Genomic DNA, 21,441 nt, shown 5'->3' with positions numbered 1-21,441 from the left:
TTGGCACATCCTAAGTAAATATTAACACTGTCATGCAGCTTAATAGGATGCCTGGGAGGCTGTGCACACCACACAATACTTAGTATCATCACAGATAACACTGGAATCAGAAAGAACACAGAGGAAGGCTCTAATCCCTACCTTGGTTTCAAATTAGTTTAAGCCTATACTCTTGAGCCCAACTGTTAATGCTCAAGAACTGACATAACCATGTGCCTGCTATACCACCGTCTCCTCAAACTCATCAGCTCTGAAAGTGCCCAGGAGAAAACCAAGGGAAACAATGGCATGAAAACGGAAGTTCCAGAGGTTTCAAAAGAGAGGACGAAGAGACATGTTATGGGATCACACTAAATGAACGAAATAAATGTTTCCAACACAGGGAAAATTTTGTCACTTCAAGAACATGGAAACTATTAAGACAGCGGGTCTTCATGATAACACCAAGTTGTCGGTGGAGTTGAAAGAGAGCTGCCTGACCAGAAGATATCCAAGGATCCTCGCTGGTTTTTGACCTCAGGAAAAAAATGCTGTCAATAATGAATCTCAGGCACCTGCTCAATGGCCAAGGGCTGTAACAGTCACAACCACTCCTTCGCTGTCTTAAGCCAAACTACACTAGCATTTGTGTCCAGTGTGATGCTGCAGACGCAACGGTAATACGACCCTTCCCCGGCCCTTGAACAGCTGACAGACCCGCGGGGACTGCGACAGACAGGCTGCCGGCTCTGACAGGCAGCTGAGGGGGCATGGAGACGGCATCTAGCACCAGCCCCAGCTGCAGTCCTGAGAACAGGATGCTCCGCGCACTGAAAGGTCTAACGGATCCTGAGTGACAGCCTCAGAACTACATGCCGATAGAGGACCCGCAGGGCTGACCGCTGAGCAGACTGCTCAGCTCCTTCTCAGAAAGCCTCTCGCACTCCGGAGAGAGGAGCCCTGCGCCCCGACGACTCCGGCCTCTGGGAACAGCCCGCAGACAGTGAAAGCCGTCCTCGGCTCTGCGTCGCGCTCTTACCTGTAGCTTCAATGTACTCAATACATCGCTCGATAAACACAGGGATGGGCTTCTCTGGGGTCACGACAGTTGTCAAGGGCACCCCAAAATAGTTACTCTCCCAGGTTGCCTTTGTGATGGATGGCCGGGGTTTGGGCTTTGGTTTCTGTTACAGGAAAGAGAAAAGAAAGCACAGAAACAAAGTGAGTATCAACACGCAGCTCAAACATCGGTAAGGCTTCCAGAAGGGAACTCACGGTGCTGTGGAAACTGCTGGAAAGACTCCAAACAGGATAGAGACCCACTTGCTCATCTCACTAATTTCGTATTTTCTAGCCTCCAAATATCACACAAGATGCCAGCAAGTTGACATACAGTCACACCTCAAGTGTGAGACTGCATTATCCAAACAAAGGTGTTTATAAAAAGCAGGCCGTGTTTAGTTAGTAACAATGAGATGACTATCCACATCCTTTATCAGGGGTGCCCTGGAGTAAACAGGAAGTTTTCCAAACATCCCATATGGATAATGAATGTTATATACTCAAACATGGCTAAAATCTTTAAAAAGATAAAAGATGGAATTGAGAATGAGTAATTTCCTCTTTCCAGAAAAGAAATAGAGCACACATTCTGCAGGGCTGAAAGCTCCAAGGGAGAATTTCCTTTGCTAGACTGGCCTGGGGTTAATTCTCAGTGGCTCTGGAATTAGGAAAGGGTAAAAGCAAGTTATCAAACAGGACTAAGAAGAGAATACTTGTCTCTTTTCCGGCAGTCCCTTTCATCGGGAACACGAGCAGCAGCAGTAACAACTACTTGAGGGCTCACTAGGTACCAAGCAAGTCCACATACTATTTTTTTTTTTAAATCTCATGACATTCCGGGACGCCTGGGTGGCTCAGTTGGTTAAGCAACTGCCTTCGGCTCAGGTCATGATCCTGGAGTCCCGGGATCGAGTCCCGCATTGGACTCCCTGCTCAGCGGCGAGTCTGCTTCTCCCTCTGACCCTCTTCCCTCTCGTGCTCTCTATTTCTCATTCTCTCTCTCAAATAAATAAAAAAATCTTAAAAAAAATAAAAAAATAAATCTCATGACATTCCACTTTACCGAGGAAAAATGTCCCACGCACCTAAATGACACAACTAGTCAGTGACATGGCTAGGATTCAAACCCATGAGGGTCTGTCTCCAAAGCTCATGCTCATAAACACTATTGAGATACTCTGCTCCAAAATTATTCAATCCTTTTATTTTGAAGTTCACATGAGGAAAAAATACTCCAAACAAATGGTAAGTTTCCTAAAAGCCACAGAAATACACCTGAAAATTTGGCCTTTTGGTAAAATATCTACTAAGGAGGAGGGTAACCAAAGAGGATCAAGGTAAATGGACTCAGGTGCAGCTCCAGCAATTCCATTTCATTTCCAAGTTAATGAGACCAAATCAGAAGGGCAGATTTATTACAAATGTATACAACCTATATACTTAAAAGTATTTAGGGATAGGGCTCCTGGGTGGCTCAGTCAGTTGGGCATCCGACTCTGGACTTCGGCTTGGGTTGTGATCTTGGGGTTGTGGAATCGAGATCCACGGCAGGATTTGTGCTCAGAGGGGAGTCAGCTTCCCCTCTCCCACTGCCCCTCCCCTGCTCGTGCATGTGCGCGCTCTCCCTCAAATAAATAAAATTTTTAAAAAGTATTTAGGGGATCTTTGTATAAAATCCACTAAAGGGGACCACTAACTAGCTTCTAGGTCAGGGTCAACCATTCCCCCTTCCTTATCCTGCCCATCCTCATTCCTTTTGGTACCTCTATTTATACGGGAACAAATCACTTCCTGTTTAGTCTGAGATTCTTTGAGGACTTCCTGTACAAACAAGTGGCAAAAAAAAAAAAAAGAAAGAAAGAAAGGAACAGCTGAGAATAAAATGTACATGAAAGAAGGAACAAGCCCATCTGGGCTGGGGGCTGACATCACCTGTAACGACCACCCAAAGGCAAATCTGTATAGAGCCTACTAACTGATTCAGTGAGGAAGACTCTAATGCAATGTGAACGGATCTTGGGGTCCAAGAGAACCAGGCCCTCCACAAAGCTTACCCCTGTCCCTGTCCCGCTCCTCATAAAATCAGCCACATAGCCTCCCAGGGTGCAGGGAGTGACTGCCGCTATCTCTAGGCTCTGACCTAGACTTTTCACTAAAGAAGTAAGAAAAAGCACATTAATGATTTATGATATATCTTTACATGAGATAATTTAACCAATCTAGACTCTCTCCCAGGCATCTTCTACTTATAGGAAGTACAACATAAAGAATTTAAGGGTTGAAATCTTTTTTTTTTTTAAGATTTTTTTATTTATTTTTTAACAGAGAGAGAGAGACAGTGAGAGAGGGAACACAAGCAGGGGGAGTGGGAGAAGGAGAAGCAGGCTCCCCGCGGAGCAGGGAGCCTGATGTGGGCCTCGATCCCAGCACCCTGGGATCATGACCTGAGCTGAAGGCAGATGCTTAACGACTGAGCCACCCAAGCGCCCAAGGGTTGAAATCTTAACAGACGTGGGTTTGAATCCTGACAGACAAGTCCTGTGACTCTGGGTAAGTGACTTAGCATCTCAGGGACAGCACCTCCTCACAAGGGTTCTGAGGGTGAAATGTGCAGGACCTGGCTGAGCGCCTAGCATACAGTAGCCACCCAATAATTCGAGGAAAGAGAGGGGGGAGTGCTTCTGTTGTCACACATTGCTGCAACTGGATAACCATGAGTCAAGCTATGCTCTCCCTTAAAAATGCCATATAGTTTAGGGCGCCTGGGTGGCTCGGTTAAGCAACTGCCTTCAGCTCAGGTCATGATCCTGCAGTCCCAGGATCGAGTCCCGTGTCGGGCTCCCTGCTCAATGGGGAGTCTGCTTCTCCCTCTGACCCTCTCCCTCTTGTGCTCGCTCTCTCTCATTCTCTCTCTCTCTCAAATAAATAAATAAAATCTTAAAAAAAAAAGCCATACAGTTTAAATTATCAGCTCCAGAATCTGAATACACAAGGAAACCCATCTGGATTTCAGTGACATTCTTTTTAAAAATCTCAATCCTGCAGAATTTGCTTGTCAAAACTAACACAACAACAGCACTGTTCTTCAGTAAAACTGATGCTCTCAAATAAACTGTTAAGAAATTAAAAAATGGAACTTTAAGAAAAGCTGCAAGGAGACAGTTTTTCCAATCACCATAAAGCCTTCTAACCATAGTTCTAGTAAACACATAATAAATTTTAATCTTATACTTCCTCTACCTTCTCAATACTAAAACAGGATAATGAGGTGTGTTCTAACAATCTACATTAGCTAGAAAATTTACTCTCCATCAACTGAGTACTCAGTGTACTATGTGTTTACACACCCCTCTTGCTTAGGTTCTCTAGATGTATTATTTCATTCCAGATTCAAAACAGATCTGTGCATGTGGGTTTTAAAAACCCCATTTTACAGATGAAGAAGCTGAGTCCTAAAAAAATTCAGTTACTTGCCCAAGTCAGTTCTGACTCCAAAACCTGTGCTCCTAACCACTGTGATTCACTGCCTTCCTCTGAAAGTTCCCGGGGAAGGCAGAATAAATAAATGGATGATGGAATAAATGATTAAGAGTACACTGACAATCTGGAGAATTTCTAAGGTAATAAAGACCCACTCACATAAAATACCAAGGATCTGTAGCTGGAAAAGGAAAGAACAGAGAACTATGTCAGTTATTTCAAATAGCTAAAGCACTATCTCATTGAAAGAGATCATTTTCTATAGTTCCAAAGGATTATGCTGGGAGAGATAAGAGGAGAACATAGGCAATTTTGGCCAATATAAAGAGAAATTTAAAAAACAAAATCCCCAGCTGTTTAAAAAGGAAGGGACTGCTCTGTAAATACTCAAAGCAGAGACTCCAAACTACCTGCCATACCCATTGTCAAGGAGATTCTGCCATTTGATGGAAGGCTAAATTGGACAACTGCCTTTATCCCTCTCACCCCAAAGAATCAAAGATCTAGTTCAGTGCTTCAACTTATAAAATGCGGGAATGGAGAGTAAGCTGTGGCAATAGCACCAACTACCCTTGCTAAATGACATGGATTCTCTCTCTCAGATTTAAACTGTGGTTTATGGAATGTCAAAACACCTCCGGAGAAGTAACTGAAGGCTCTGTAGGGTGTCACAAAATTAGGATGGGACTTCTTGTACAACCGTTTCTAAACCTTTGTAGTAAGCAAATCAGACTCTGTGGTGCACGCCAAGAGGTGGGCCAGATTGCTGATATAACAAGCAACACATCAGGCACCTGAAGGGTTACTGGGCACATGTCAGATGGAAACGCCACTCTTGTGAGTGGCCTGCCAGCTGTCTCAGTCCCCGGTCAGACATGGGTTGCTCATTATGGGGTCCCTGGGGCACTCAGAGCAGCAGGCCCTTGGAGAGGAGAAAGTAATACCATCCCAACATCAATCTTCTTTTGAGGGCACTCACATAGCAGGCTGAATTGAAAAAGGCATCTAGCCAGAGGAAACCAAACCCTGAGAATAATCTACACATCTGTGGCTCTAAGTTTAGAGTCTTACTGGGTCAAAAAAATGGAAAACGGTGATTAATTAGGAGTGGCCATGTGCAGGACACTGCTAGGTGCTCTGCACAATTATCTGAAACCTCACAACCACCTTCTGGGCAAGGGTTATTAGCACCATTTTATAGGTGAGAAAACAGGCTCAGAGAGATTCACACCCAGCACAGAGAGCCAGGATCCAGGGGCTAGTGATCTCAACACCAAAGCTCCTCTTTGGCCTACGTGAACTCTATGATGAAATGCCATGACAAAAACAAAGGACTGGGTCAGTTTGAGCCACCTTCATCTTGTCCTTTTGATAGATACATTTTTTGAATGAGTAACATAGGCCATTGTTCTTTACTTCAAGTTCCTTAAAAACATGCCTGATTCTTAGTCTTGATAATACCCAGGTGGCAAAGGAAACAAAGAAATGAATCAATAGTTTACACCAGTGTGGTACTGCAAAGAAACAGTGACTGGAACTTGCCGCTGGCCCTCTGGCTTTTGAAACAAGGAAAGAGCATCACAGGAAACTCCCAACTTTGGCAGACTAGGAAAACATCTGTCACCTGCCTGTGGGGTGGTAAGCCCACTCCACGGCCCCTCCAAGTCCAGAGGGTTAGAATGCCAATCAAAGAATGAGTTAGAATGCCAATTGGTTAGATTGGTTAGAATGCCAATCAAAGAATGAGACGCAGCCCAGGGTAAGGCCCCTTCTATCAGGCTACAAGATGCCTGGGTTCCAGGGCCTGACATGCAGTAGGCACTCAATAAATTTCCTGAACAAAGAGTTTCCAATAATGCACAGGGCCAATATTTCTTTATATTTTTCCAAGTTGAGCTGAGATGAGGACTATCTCTGTACGTACAGAAGCTTTTTCTTCTCCTAACGTAGTGCTACTCTCCCGAAGATGTGAGGTGAGGCTCAGAAGGTCTTATTCATACTGACAGTACGTCCCAGACTCCCTTTTAAGAAACAGCTGAGGCGATCAATTCCCTACATCACTGTGTGGCCACTGAATAAAGGATAGTCATTTATGTACACATACAACCATGTTCCTACTGGACTCAGTTCCTAGAGAGCAAGGATCTTAGCATTTTTCTTTTTTAATGAATGATGCCCAAGGTCACATAGCAAACTAGCAGAAGAGCTAATACTGAGACCAAAGTCATCTCTCACCCTCAACGAACTTACAATCTAAGTGGTCAAAGAAGAGACACATCCCTAGCAAACAAAGCTGATCTAGGTATCAGATGAATAACAACTGAGCCACAAAGAAAAAGTCTCCCACAGCTCCAATGGAGAGGTCAGCCATTCTTTCTAGATAAAGAACATTCTTATCTTCCAGGTAGTTATTTAGTGACCCTAAGCTGACAACCTCAAATACTCTCCTGCTCTCTATAAAACACCCTCAATACATACAGAATTACTTATCTAGATTCTAGAGTCAGAAAATATCACTACAGTTGTACCACCTAACACAGTCTTTTAAATGCTTGGTAACCCATCTAATAAAGGAAATAAAAAAACAACATGAACACAGGCCGTTGGGAGTCTCTCTCTTTTTTTTTAAAGGACAAATGCCAGGGCACCTGGGCGGCTCAGTTGGTTAGGCATCTGCCTTAGGCTCAGGTCATGATCCCAGGGTCCTGGGATCAAGTCCTGCATCGGGTTCCCTGCTCAATGGGGAGTCTGCTTCTCCCTCTACCCTTCCCCCCTTGCTCGTGATCTCTCTCAAATAAATAAGTAAATAAATAAATAAAATCTTTAATAAAAGGACGAATGTCATATACCGAATGTAGTCTGGAACAGGGACAGTGGCCTCTGAATGAAAACAATTCTCCCTCTCTAGAGTGATTTTTAGCAAAGCCCGAGAGAGAGAGACACGATTTGCCAAGTTGTGTAGCAGGAGACCCTGGACTAAATGTAAGTGGTAGGAGTCAGAAAAACCAAAAGATCCCATATACTACATTACTACACATTTCCCTGAAAGCACCTTTTTGCATTCTATACTCAGCATTAGCAACGATCCTCTCATAATTTCCAACAGATCTTCAAAAGAACCTTTCCAATCAAGTTTCTCACTCATGCCCCAAATATATTCTTGGTTAACTGGTGCTCCCCCTTCTGGCTCTGAAAAAAATCTAAGCCCAAGTTTAAGAGAAAACCTGAGGGTGGATTTGTTCTCACTGGCAAAGTCTGTTCTGAAAGCATAAATGCTTACTAGACTTGGGCTCCTGCACACTGGCAGTCAGTATTACAACCTGGTCACCCACTATCTTGGAGCATCTTATTTAGGGATAGAAGAGGAAGTAGCATAAAGTCTCAGCCTTCCTAGCATCCCTAATCCTCTGTCATCATGGGAGAAGAAAGACAGATCATCCCCTCACAGGCCCCAAATAAAGTGAAACCAGAGCTTTTTGCTCTGGAAAGGTGTGGAGTCTGGCAAATCTGGGTCACTCCTTGCCGCTGTCTCAGACTGAGTGGCCGGTGCGACAGGGAGCTGACTAGAAAGGAGGGCCCAGTAGTTCTAGGAAAGTTTTTTTATACACACCCTGCCCTGTCCAACACTCACTGGATATGGACTTCTCAGAGTTACAGGTCAGTTTTTATCTGCTTGCCTCCTCTCAAAATACTGAATAAAATGCATTCAAGAAGACCTTTCTCTTTGGAAGCAGCGGTGATTCTTCACTCGGGCTGAAATAATTTAGGTCCCTACCAAGATATTTCAGTATCACTAGGTGGTGGACGAGGACAAGTGGGTTCAGTGATGATCAGAGCAATTCTCTGCTCTTTGAAAAACAGATTTGGGCTGCCTATTGTAATTTTTTTTTTTTTTTAAAGAACAGGTGTGCTATAAGCTAAGGCCCATAGTTAAAGATAGTCTATTTTTGTCACCAAAAACACACTACAGCAGCTCTTTGGGCTTAAAATAAGCTGAGAAAATGCATGACACCAGTTCAAAACAATTTCTCAAAGTTCCAGTTGCTATTTCAGTGTCTCCATGCCTTTTTTGTCCTCTAGTCAACTAGACTCTAAAGCCAGAAACAAACAGCACCAGGCCGTTCTTAGGGGGTAGTGTGAGGAAATGGATTTTTTTAGATAATAATCACAGTCCTTTGTCTGAAATGAACAAATTAACTAGATCGATTGAGTGGTCCAAATGTGTGCCTGGCTATTAAATACTACCATCCTTCTTGCAGGCTGGACTCTCAAAACCCACTGGAAATGAAAGTCAGAGAGCGGATTCAAAAATCTCCGCTCCTCCCTCTAGTAACTACACTAATGTGGGCGGTGGCAACAGGACAACGCTGGATACCGGACCTGGCACGCAGTAAGTACTAGGTACATTGAGGGAAGTACAAGACCCTTCCCATGGTATTCGCAGCCCTCACTCTCTGCAGTAGCCCCTCTAGGCTTCTTTCAAGTTTTTTCTCCCCCCAGCTCCAAGTTCCATACTGTTTTCTCAAGAGCTCTCCCCACGAAACCTCCATCTTCACTGCCTTTGTCCTCCTCACCCTGTAAGTCTCAGTTCAGATACTGTTTCCCTGAGGACCTTTCCCACCTATCCGGGCTAAAGTTAAAACCCCTTGGTCTACAATACCTTAGTACCTTGCACCTCTCCTCTGGCAGCATCCAAATGCATGTCAGCACGTTTAAAATCCACCATCCCCTCGACGTTAAACTAGACGAACACAACCACCACACACACGGTACTCAGCACAAAGCCAGGTGCACAGGTGCTCACTAAACGCATGTGCATTGAATGTTTCTTTCCAAAAATGAATGGATGAGTATATGCTTTTGAAACAAAAGTACTTCTTTTAAAAGATAACAATTCTTTCAGGAATCAGAAAATCCAAGGTCAAGTAGGCACCCCGCCCCATTTTTAAGACCACGGTATTTATTTGGCTTTACAGCTCATTGAGTAGGACTAGCCTTTTCCGAAGCACACACTTAGAGTCTTTCCTGAGCAGGTTACAAAGAGCTCATATTTCATACCATCCAGCTTGTCTGTCAAAATGCAACATCCCTCCCTGGGGAGCTAGCAGTCCAATTCCCCAGCTGGTTTTTATTCACACTAGAAACTTTAACTCCGTTCTAGGCCTCACAAAATGAGAGCTGTGTCCACACAAAGCCACAACAACCAGCCGATTCACTGAATCCAATGAAATAAGCCAATTCACTGGGGGGGCGGGGGGGGGGGGGAGACACAAACTGTCAAACTGGTTACTTGGTGCCTTATAGACCAAACAATGCGTGATTGAATTGGTTTGCTTTTCAATAGGTTGTCTTGTCATGTGGTAGCTACAGTGAGTGAAAGATTTTCTTTATCATTCTGTTTTGTCTTTTTTTTTTTTTTTAAACACAAAGATAAGAGCACATCAGATAGAAGGGTGAATGGCCAATAATGTCTTCTCTTTAAATCCGTGGTCAAACACACTAAATTCAGCAACGCGAGCTTACCCAAAAGGCACATTTTGTGAAGCAAGATTCCCCAGCCTGTTTTTTTTTGGTTTTAAAATAAGACCCTGCCGGTCCTGATCTCATCTTTGCAAACGCATGGTACTGAGAGACAGAGACCATGTGCAACACCAACTCTTTACAGACAAAGCATCTATTCATGGGCCCCACTGAAGTGCAATCGTAGATTTTCAATTTCATTCAGCTGAGTGCGGAAGGCTCCCACTATGAGGGTGGGTTGCTAAATGGTTCAGCTGGGAAAAGGACCCAGAATGACAGTCAGCTTTACAGTCTGCACTTTCATTAACAGAAATGAAAGCGATTCCCTCACACTCCAACTCCAATTTTACAGTAAAGAGCTAATCTAGCAAATCTGCCAAGGGAGCCGGGCAATTTCTTTCTCCACATCACATTGGTACCCAGAGCATAGCTTTTTGTTGTTGTTGTTAGGGCTGTTGCTAGGGTAAGTGCTGAGAAAGCAGCTAAGGAACACAAAGGGTTAAAACTTACACAAAAGGGAGGGACAATGTTGGCCCCCCAAGCCCTAAGCTAGACCAGACCAGCACTCTCCTCTCCTTGAATACAACATGCACATTTTTACCTTCAGGCCTTTACTTACCACCGAGGCTTCAGTCCTACTCACTACTCACTCTTCGAGGTCTCCTTAAATAACAACACTGCAATCCCTAACCCCTGTCCAGGATGCAGCCTCCTCAGGGTCTCACATGCATGACCTCACTCCATTTCTCACAACCAAATGAGGAAGGTGCCACTGTGTTCTTCATTTTTGCCCAAGGGATATGGAGAGGTGAATCACGTGCCCCCAGTCCCAGTGAGGGAGCGGAGGAGTTGGGATTGGACTTTAGCCCCCAGACCCCTTGCCCCTTCCCAGAACCCAAACTGCTGATCACTCCACACACTGTGCTCCTTAACGGCCCCCAGCCTGGGATTTCCGTTCTGCCCCAACACAGTGCCCCCTGGGCAGACCACCTATTTTCAGTAGTTGTGTAGGTCTTGCTGCCTCAACTGGGAGCTCCGGTCTGGGCAAGAAGGATCTGTGCCATTTCCCCAGTGGTGTCTGGCATGGAGGAGGCACTAAGTGTGTTTTCCATTACCAACTGGCTCCCCCCTCACTTCAAATAAATACTGTATTGCTTTGTCATGCCAATAAAAATCAAAGGCCAAATCCCCCACGTAGGGGTTGGCTTGGCATTCTCTGCCCCATGGTATCTTGCTTTTCCAGTAAAACCAGTGTCAGTCTGCTTTCTTAAGGCAGCAATTTTAATAGGAGGTTTGCCCCAACGGGGAAGAGAATAAAGGCTCTACTTATCTCTGCATTAGGATGACAAAGCAGCTACACTCATTTCAAAGCACCATTTTCCAAGACAGGAAAAGACAATTTCACCTTTTACTCACACTTTCCAAAGGATACTCCTGAACTGACTTCTGGCACGCTATTGCTCTTGGGCCAGAAGTATCATTTTTATTTGACTTGAAGAGGTGTGGCCCACATAACTAACAGACAGGAAGTCGATCACTTCTTGCATGCTGACCCAGCAACCCAGTGTAAGGAAGTTCTAGGTTAGGAAGTCGCTCTTCAAAAACATGGACACCAGCTGTTTTCTGCGGAGCCTACCGTGTGTGCTCTTTAAAGCATGGCTTGTTTGGGAATGTGTCTTAAAAGCATTATCTTCAACAAGCATTAAAAATGTAGCTAGAAGCCAGAAAATTAGTTATAATTCAGTGTGCTATTATGCCACCCTCCTAATTCCCAGGTGTGCAAACACCCCCACAAATTAAGACTGTCAGCATTTAGATAAGCTATTCTGGTAACAGTCTTCATCAGGAGTGGAGGAGGAAGAGAAGAAAGTCAAAACGTTAAAAATGTTTGGATTCCAGTATTGTTAAATAGGAAAGCTTTAAGGAAATACTAGAGGGCAGGTGACGCTACTTTCTGACTTCCTAAATAAGCACGGTTTTCCATGGGTCTGCCCACTACTAACCCTTGCAGAACAAAATACTGAAGGTAGATGAAGGAATCCAAGTGGAAAAACAAAACAAGGGGAAATCAAATGCCTATGATATCTACTAATGTTCAGTTCAGAAGGGGAGGGGAACAGAACACACAATACTGCCCTGCCCTTTCTGAAACTACACAGGTAAGGAAATTCTGGAAGCTCCAGCCAATGGTGATTGGGGAGCACTGTGTATGCTATCAGGGAACATAGAGTAAATACATTTTCCTTCTGAGGGCCATGGCATCGTGTTCCTCCATCTCCGAGGGCCCTCTTTAACCAGTAAGAGCTGCAGAACTAGCCTCCAGGTGATCTTTTACAACAGAATTGTCAACTCTTAAAACAGCCTGGAACTCCAGATCCTTCTGATTTGGTATATCTTGTAATAACACAAGCTTTTGGCAAGCTTTCTTCCAAAGTTCCCTGAAACGTTTTCACACAAGTCACTTTGTTCTCTGCTGTTTCATGGTCAGGAGAGGAGGAAAAGCTTTCAATGCAGAGAAATCATTCTGTGTATCCCAAGGCTGGTTGTGGGCTAGCATGTAACACAGACCTGTTGTCGGGTCTCACCAAGATGTCTTTCTCTGAAAAACAGAGTATTTCCCTCTACTCTAAAAAGGGGGGAAAAAAGAAAAAGTTGGGAAATAACTGTTCTGTCTCAAAGCCTAAGCCCAAGGGGACAGGGCGCTCTACTCTGTACACTGCAATTCTACACAAGATAAAGAGGCTTTCTCTGCTGCTGCATTTGGAACTGCTTCCCCTACATCTGATGGCAGGTTTGACACTCATAATATGTGCGGTTTACTTTCTGCTCGTCCCGCTTTGGTCCCTAAATCAAATCTGAAGCCCTCACTGATAGCAGCAGCATCTCACTTAAAATAATGCAGCTGGAGGTCACTCTAATTTTACAAATATGGGACAGGTTTATTATTGTGTGTGGGGGGGCAGGTTTATAACTCGCAGTGGCAAGGTTCTTACTTTTCATTTACGTACCTAAGACCCTTCATTGACTTGTATGCAAATAAAATAATCATCCAATTTTTCCTAATCTAAAATGCAGCAACCTGGGGCACCTGGATGGCTCAGTTAAGTGTCTGCCTTTGACTCAGGTCATGATCTCAGGATCCTGGGATCGAGCCCCGCATCGCATTGGGCTCCCTGCTCAGTGGGGAGTCTACTTCTCCCTCTCCCTCTGCCCCTAGCCCCAACCCCATGCTTGTGCTCGCTCTCTCTCAAATAAATAAAATCTTAATAAAAAGAAAATAAAATGCAGCAACTTTATGGGTCAGTGAGGGAAGAAGGAGCTTTTACGAGCTGTATGGGTGAAATGTTTGTTTAGCAGTCAGAGACTGAAACGTGCAATTTAATTTCTGGTGTTTACGTATAGGAAGAGCAAGCATATCGTCACTGGCTTGGCTACTCGTCAGGATTACCAACAAGTTCTACATGGTCTGCTCATTTTGGTAATTACCTAACTATTATTTTGGACAAAGACAACTCAAACTCAAGCTGTCTATCTAAGGTCCTTACTACTTGTGAGCTGCCAGTAGCAGCAATCTGAGACACTGCTTACTTTATGCTAAGTCAGAGACTAAATACACACACAGATCCATTTCTTTTTTTTACCAGAATAAGCTGTCCTTGAAAATCATCATCATCAATCAGCTCTCACTGAGACATTGTGTGAGCAACTCCTGTGACTCATTCCTAAACTGGTATCTTACCTTAGTGTTCCTCCTTAGACTGCGAAGAATATTCCTCCTCCTTGGATCTTCGTCTGTCTCATAGGGAATGACGGCATTGTCCCCTTTATAACCTTGAGATGCCTGATCCTCCTCTTTTTTCCGGATGGGCCCCAGCTCATCATCGCTCCCCACACTGAAGCTGGTTCGGTAACTGGCAAACCTCCCTAGCCGGCTGCATCTCGTCCTGTACAGCACTGGCTTGCTCACGATGGAGACCTTGCGGCCTCGCTCCAGAGAGCTGGTGTCCATTTCACTGTCAGAGCCATTGCCACTGCCATTGGACTGGGCTTTGTTGATATTCCGAATGGTGATGATTTTGCCTTGGGTGCTGTCATGGGGCACTGAGTATATGTTTTCTTCTTCATTCCTTGGCTTGACCACAGCATCCATGGGTTCAGCATAATCAGAAGGATCAAACCCATCCGGAGGTAGCCAGGTGCTAGAAGACACAGACTTCCTCTGTCCATCTCTATGGCCTTGGTCTAAATAAGACAGATCCCCCTTTGTAATATCAAAATGGACAGGAGGCTTTGGTTTGACTGGTGGAGGTACTTTGTTGTTCAGTTTACTTTCAAAATTACTCATGATGAAAGACAGCCCATCATTTCCCTCCAGTTCCATAGAGAGTTTAGAATGGTCTTTGGACAGAGAGGGTAGTGATGTGTCTTCTCGAAACAAGCTGTAAGAAGGGGGCTCAATATCCTCTTCTGAATCCTGCAGGTTTGAGTTGCAGAGTGGAGAGCCCGCTCGGGGGGAGTTAAACACCTCTTCCGTGGTGCTACAGGCCTCGGCAGCATTATCGTACATATGAGTAGCCTCGATTATGTTCTTTTTATCCACCACATCTTTAAAAAATGGGTGGAAGATCTCAAGTTTATGCTGGGGTTGGCTACAGGGGATGCTTGTGAACCTTCCGTCAATTTCTTGAGCAATCTCCTCCCCCTCACTCAACTGCTCCCGACTTAAGTCATTGTCCAGGACATCTATAGCGCCGTCAGTGAGTGCAACCAGCTGAATGGGGATAATATCCTGCACTTCACAAAGAAAGGCACGTAACATAGCCAAGGAGGCCTTACGTTTGGCTGAATAAAAAACAATGTACCCATGGACCAACCGGCTTTTTCTGATGCTAAATGAGGAATGGTACGAAAGAATAGACAGTTCAATGCGCTTCTTGTGGAGTCCGATTGGTAGTTCAAGTAAAACAGAGTTGTTGCTTCCACAATGGGAAGACTTACAGGTTTGGGACTGAAGGACAGGAAAGAGTATGTCATCTGCACTGAAAGGATCTCCACACATCAGACACATGACAATTCGCAGGTCAACATCAGCCAGATCTTTGATGCTAGCAGTAGAACTGACCAGGTTTAAGTTACGCTTGGAGTCCAGGAGTCCTTTCAAAACTTGACTGATTTGCTTTTCATTAATGTTGCGTCCATAACCGATGCCAGCAGAAGCAGGGTCGAGAAAGACACACTGCAGTTTGCTGGCAATCTGCTGACCTTGTTGTATTAAGCTATGTAGGGTCTCTCCACTGGTATCTCCTCTCTTGTTAACCAAGATTAACGTCAGGGGGAGATGGACTAAATGATTATCTCGCCTGCCAAGTGTGGACTCTCTACTCTTCTCTATACTCTCCACTACATAGGATAGAGATTCCTTTGAATTGTAAAGGCAGAGACAGCCATGGGGCTGAAATGTTGGCGTTTGAAAAGAGTTCACAGGAAGCCTAACATTCCCTTCTATTGGCCTCAGGGAAAGCTCATACATTTTACCATCTATCACATACTTGTCATCATTTGTACAAAGAGCTCGAATCTCATTGGCCAACTCACGTGCAAGGCCATCTTTGCCCAAGATAACCAAGTTGATCCTATCGATGTTGGGGTCAGAGAGTGAATTTTTCTGATTCCGGTCAGATGGCCGGATAAACCGAGAACTAATCAAGTGCTCAATCTTAGCATCCACACAAGCTGGGCAGCTAGGGCATGTTTCCTTGGTTGGGTGATACACAAAATGAATGTGCTTCAGGATAAGGGCATCGCGCTCTGCTTGGAGCTTCTGTAATGCTTTAAATCGCTGTTCCTCCCCCAGAACATCCTGAATGACACCCATCTTCTCCTTGCTGGGCTTAGCATCCAGCTCCAGCTCATAAAACAATTCTGAATATTCCAAAAGCAGCTCCTGAAACTCTTCCTTTGCTTTGTCTATAATTTGCTTTTGGTGTTTGCCGTAAATATCCATGTATACAGATTCTTCCAGCCACTGGTAGAAATCTTCATTCATAATAAAACTACGGGCCTCTTCCCAAGGCTTTCCCGGAGTTATGAAGGGAGAGGTCTCCAGGTTTTCTTTAAATGCCCTTCTCATCTCAGCTCTTTTCCTCTCATTCCGTAGCTTTTCTAAGTGGGCCTCGTACAGCTGCTCGGCAGGGACAGTATCCATCAAGTCAAAGGGAATCCGTTCATTCTCCATGTTGTCAATGTGGCTGGTGGCATCCCACGGTGTCTCTTCAAGCACGACAAACCACTTTAGGAATTCTGGCTTGGTCTCCAAGAGCTTTTTGGTTTTTATGCAGCTTAGGTGGTCTATTTCATCTAGATTGGGTATAAGAGCTTCAAAAGCTAACGGAAGGGCTGCCAGGTACAGCTTTCTCCTGCGCTCAATGTGCTCGTGCTTGAGGCGGTGGATGTGCTGGAGAAACAGCTTCTTGGCTTTCTGAGTCCCTTCCAGGTAGATATAGTCCTGGTACTCGGGAGAGGCCTGCATCTTTCGGCTGACACTCAGCCAGTTCTCGTTATGGCTCTTCACAATACGACTCACCAGCCACTCATACTTGTCTTTTGCCGTAGCTATCTGCTGACTTTGCTGCTTGAGAGCCTCAAAATAAGGAATGATTTTCGTCTTTCCCCGACTTTTATCAATGAGTTGCACTAAGGTGCTGAAAGCCAAGTCCACGTTTACATTGGATCTTGCTGAGGTCTCCACAACCTGGAGGTTCTTTTTGCTTAAGGCAAAAGTATGTGCGTCTCTAATGTACCGCTCAACACCCTCATCACACTTAGTCAGGACGACCACTATGGGCTTTTTTGTTTTTGCAAGCTGATTGTAGAGATTGGACACAAACTTGAGCTGGTCATCAAAGTTCCTATTCATGCCCCTGCTAACGTCAATACCAAGAAGAAAACCATCAATCAGCAGCTTTCCATCTGGCATTTGTTTCTGCTCAAAGTCCTGCTCCAGCCCCAGCTGGTCAGTGCAAAAGTACATGAGTTTTTCAGCTGATGCGAGCTTGGTTGCAGCAGCTCTCTTAATATAGGGCTGCAGGGCCGTGCTTCGATGAGGTTGAAAAGTCTGATCATCGATGAACTCAGTCTGTTCCACAATGTGCATCTTACATTCCACACAATCCTCCAGGGAACGGCTAACTTCTCCCCAGTAGAGAAAGTGGTCATTATTGACCACTCGCCCACCAAAGTCACTGGTGCTGAGGACAGAGGTATGGTCCAAGTGAAATTCATCAGCACTCGGGCGCACAAAGCGGTTGCAGAGACAAGACTTCCCAATGCCACACTGGCCCTTCTCCTTCTCGGTCCCAGACAATCCCACCACACTGATGTTGTAGGTGGGAATGCGGACATCTTGCTTTCTTGCCATCATCATCGTCGACACATCCTGCCACAATCAGCCACTTCCAAGATCAGATTAGTGTTTTCCAGTGGACCTGATGGCTTCCCCACATTATCAGTGGGGGCCGGCTGCCCATGCAGCAAGACTGTCAGGTCCCATAGTGTTTGTATACCAGTATGAGGTCAGTTTTCACCACTTTTTCATCGCCAAATAGTAAACATTTCTTCCTAGATGGGGGAGAGAAAAAGAAAACCCATCAGCATTGTAATTCTGGAACCCAATTTTAATCACTGAACTATAGCAAAAACCAATTTTCTTATTCAACAAATACTTAAACATCAAATGTGCCAGGCCTTATGCTGAAGATAAAAGAGTACGACTGACATTTATGTGCCCTCTGGAGGTACAATACATCTAACGGAGGAAGACATATATGCAAGTGGTGTGCTGAGTGCTAAAACAAGGGTTTGAGGGCTCCTCAGACAAGTGGATGATTCCAGGGCTAGAGCAGAGTTGGTACAAAATGAGCCTGGAACATACTGTTATGCAGGAAAGGTAAGAAGTGCTAGAAAAAACGATAGGGCACATCCCAAAGATATAGGAGTCAGCTAGAAGGGCTCCCACTGGACAAATCTGGCACAATTTGAGCAGCAAATTAATTAAATACAGTAATGAATTATAACCCACTGCACAAAACAGGAACTTGAGTTCATACTACTGGATAAGAAGAGAATCATCACTCAATATTAGTCTAGGGGGTGGATTTTGATGAGAATCAAGATATCTGCACAGAACTGAGGTGTCTCCTGATATGCTACTTATTAGTTGCAAAGGGAAGAGGAATAAAAAAACCACTAATTATACAAGAGAGAAACTGGGTTAACATTGTGAGTAATGAAACTTATCACCACTAAAGAGGAACGGAAGGATACCATGGTATCCCCCCAAGAGGATACATTACTATGCAGTGTAATGGCCTAGAATGCATTACCTCAACCTGATCACAAGGAAACATAAGATAAACCAAAAATGAGCAAGATTCTATTATGGGGGTGGGGTGGAGAAGTAGTGCACACTCTGTACTTTTCAAAAAATTATCATGGTCATAACAAAGAATGGCTATGTAAACATTCCAGATCAAAAGAACCTAAAGAGACATCATAAGTAAATGCAATTATCTGACCCTAAAATGAATTCTGCACCAGAATGGGAAATACAGGACATTACTAACAATTAACAACACTGGACTATGTACAGAGTATTAGATAAAAGTATTTTATTAATGTAAATTTAGGAAGTCAGTAACTACACCATGTGAGTGAATAGCCCTACCCTTATGAAATACACACTGAAGTACTGGCGGGGGGGGGGAGGGAGGCCATAATGTATGTGACTGATCCAGAAAAAAACATGTATATATATTGAGAGAAAGAACGCAAATGAGGTAAAAAGTTAACAATAGGTAAATCTGGACAAGATCGTCCTTTGTGCTATTTTAATTTTTGCAACTTTCTATAAATTTGTGATTATTTCCAAATCAAAAGCTTTTCTAAAAAAGGTGTGAGTATGGAGTAGTTTCCCTGACAAGAACATAAGCTCTGTGAGGACAAAGCCCACCCCTTCCTTCTTTTCTTCTGTATCTTCAGCCTATGACACAGTGCTTGACACAAATATTAACTGAAGGAATGAGTATCTACGAGAGCATATTAAAGAGTCCCCAAATCCAGCCTTTTGATTGAGGAAAGCCTTTATGGAGGAAGTTCCATCTTAGGAGAAACCTGAAGTAGGGGAAGGAAACATGGAGACTCCTCTCTGCAGAAGAAAGCATGGTCCTTCAAGGGAGGGGGGGGGAGTGGGTGAGATGTGTTGGCAAGTACAGAGAGATCAGATTAAGCCACTTTCAAAGAGTTTGGATTCTTTCCCAAAGGCTAGGGGGACCACAGAATATGGCTGAAAAGTGGCGCCTTAAAGGACCTAAAGTTTGGGGCGCCTGAGTGGCTCAGTCAGTTAAGTGTCTGCCTTTTGCTCAGGTCATGATCCAGGAGTCCTGGGATCGAGCCCCGAGTTAGGCTCCCTGCTTGGTGGGGAGTGTGCTTCTCCCCTCTCTCTTTACCCCTCCCCTGCTCGTTCTCTCTCTCTTTCTCTCTCTTGCTCACTATCTCAAATAAATAAATAAAATTAAAAAAAATAAAGGACCTAAAGTTTAAAGGGCTGAAGTAATGAAATGCTATGATAATGTCTTACAATAGCTTCTTGGTTGACACAAGTAAAATACGTAGGCTTTGGCTGTCTCTACATAAGTGGTCTTCTGGCAAATACTGTTTATACTGCACTGCCGTCTACTCACACATGCAAATATGACCATGCAATTGCCGATCCTGTAGCCAAATGAACAGTCTCCTGCAATAACTGAGAATTCAAAATAAAGAACAATTTTCTTTTGAATCTCAGTCACGCCTGGTAGGAACTCAGCGTTTCTACAACCTTAGTATGTTTTTGTGAGGCCTGTCTCCTAAGAAAAGCCAAAGGAAGTCAGACCCTCACACACTATTCTAAGACGACGGGGGAGACGAATGGAAGAAGAAAGTTGTCCCCTATGATGATAACCTCAAAAGGTCACAGACCTTTCCCAAACATCCATATCTTCCTCTGATGACCCAGAAAGCCAAACCCTCTATGGCAACAAAATGTGGCTAGATGTGATATGTAAAAATTGTTTGACCATTTTCAAAAGAGAAATCTCAATGATTATAATGGTGTGCTCCTAAAGAAGCCAAGTTCCAGACTTCAGCAGGGAACAAGCAGCCATCTGTGGGAAAGAAAAAAAAAACAAACCTTCCCCAACCTCCACTTCCCTAGGTGATTGCTTACTTAGGTAAAATTGTAAGATGCTTACACACATCCTTTGAAATACCCAAATAGCAAAGATTTATACAAAATCAAAGTGTTTTTGCACATTACTTGTAGTACACATACACAATTTTGTTTCAGCCCCTGAGGAGACCCAGGTTTAACAGAGCCTCAGATAGGAATGTTGATGGAAGTTAAAGTCAAGGGTGCTCCCACAACAGAGCCCTTCTCTATCAATTCCCCAACCCAGGGTTTGGCAGGACTCAAGGCCACCTACTTGACCAATCTTGAAATACAGCTTGGTGACACGGGTCCCACTTCCAGTGTCTGCTGCACGCAGCTGGCAGATTGTCCCACCTCTTCTCTATAAAGTGGGCCAAATAATCTATCTCTTCACAGAAATCTCAGGAAAACAAAACACCAACCTGCTCTTCAAAATCAAGGAATAAAGACAGCAGCTCAACTCTGAACTAAGCTAAAATGTATTCTCCACTCAACCCCTTGTTTCCCCAGTTTTTAAAAGTACTTTTCAAAAGATTTCATTTATTTATTTGCGAGAAAGAGAGAGAGAGAGCGCACAAGCAGTGGGGAGGACAGAGGGAGAAGCAGACTCCCCGCTGAGCAGGGAGACTGATGTGGGGCTCAATCCCAGGACCCCAGGATCATGACCTGAGCCAAAAGCAGACATTTAACTGACTGAGCCACCGAGGTACCCACCCCCCGCCCCACTCAGTTTTTTAAATGCATGATGTTCCGGGTAGCCCATTCAAGTCAAAGTCTCAGCAGCCTAAAGGGTGCTGAAGAGAAGAAAGCAGCACTCTCAACTCTCAAGAATGGAGCAACTGATATTTTAAACCCAGAACGCTAACTGACTGAACTAAAAAAGCTACCAAAAAAGAGAATTAGCTGGCATGGAAATGGTTAATTTGGGGACACCTAGTAACTTTCCACTTGTTAGAAACCTAATCACAGTTCCCTGGTATAAGTACACTCTTCTTACGTGCCTGTCTTTGATGTCTGGATAATGCAGTTTTACTAGTTCCTCAATTGGACTGAATTACACGGTAAACAAAGACTGTTATAATCTAAAAATGCTGCAAACACTTGATTTAAAGGAAATAACCCTAAGTGCTTGGTCACAAACACGTTCAACTTTTCTA

At 44.2% G+C, this 21,441-nt stretch overlaps 1 protein-coding gene across 2 annotated transcripts in view; it reads right to left on the bottom strand.

Annotated features, from left to right (window-relative positions):
• Positions 1–21,441, bottom strand: part of ARHGAP35 (Rho GTPase activating protein 35) — a 124,557-nt gene that overhangs the window by 62,515 nt on the left and 40,601 nt on the right. For both annotated transcript variants that reach the window (XM_027617449.2, XM_027617450.1), the window contains exons 2-3: positions 13,781–17,658; positions 1,019–1,163 (exon numbers count right to left, since the gene is read on the bottom strand). In XM_027617449.2, the coding sequence (XP_027473250.1) occupies positions 1,019–1,163; positions 13,781–17,464 (3,829 nt within the window). In that variant the 5' untranslated portion in view covers positions 17,465–17,658. The remainder of the gene's footprint in view (positions 1–1,018; positions 1,164–13,780; positions 17,659–21,441) is intronic.

The sequence above is a fragment of the Zalophus californianus genome, chromosome 17 (assembly GCF_009762305.2).
Source record: "Zalophus californianus isolate mZalCal1 chromosome 17, mZalCal1.pri.v2, whole genome shotgun sequence".
Lineage (NCBI taxonomy): Eukaryota > Metazoa > Chordata > Mammalia > Carnivora > Otariidae > Zalophus > Zalophus californianus.
This window is presented reverse-complemented; position numbering and strand designations above follow the sequence as displayed.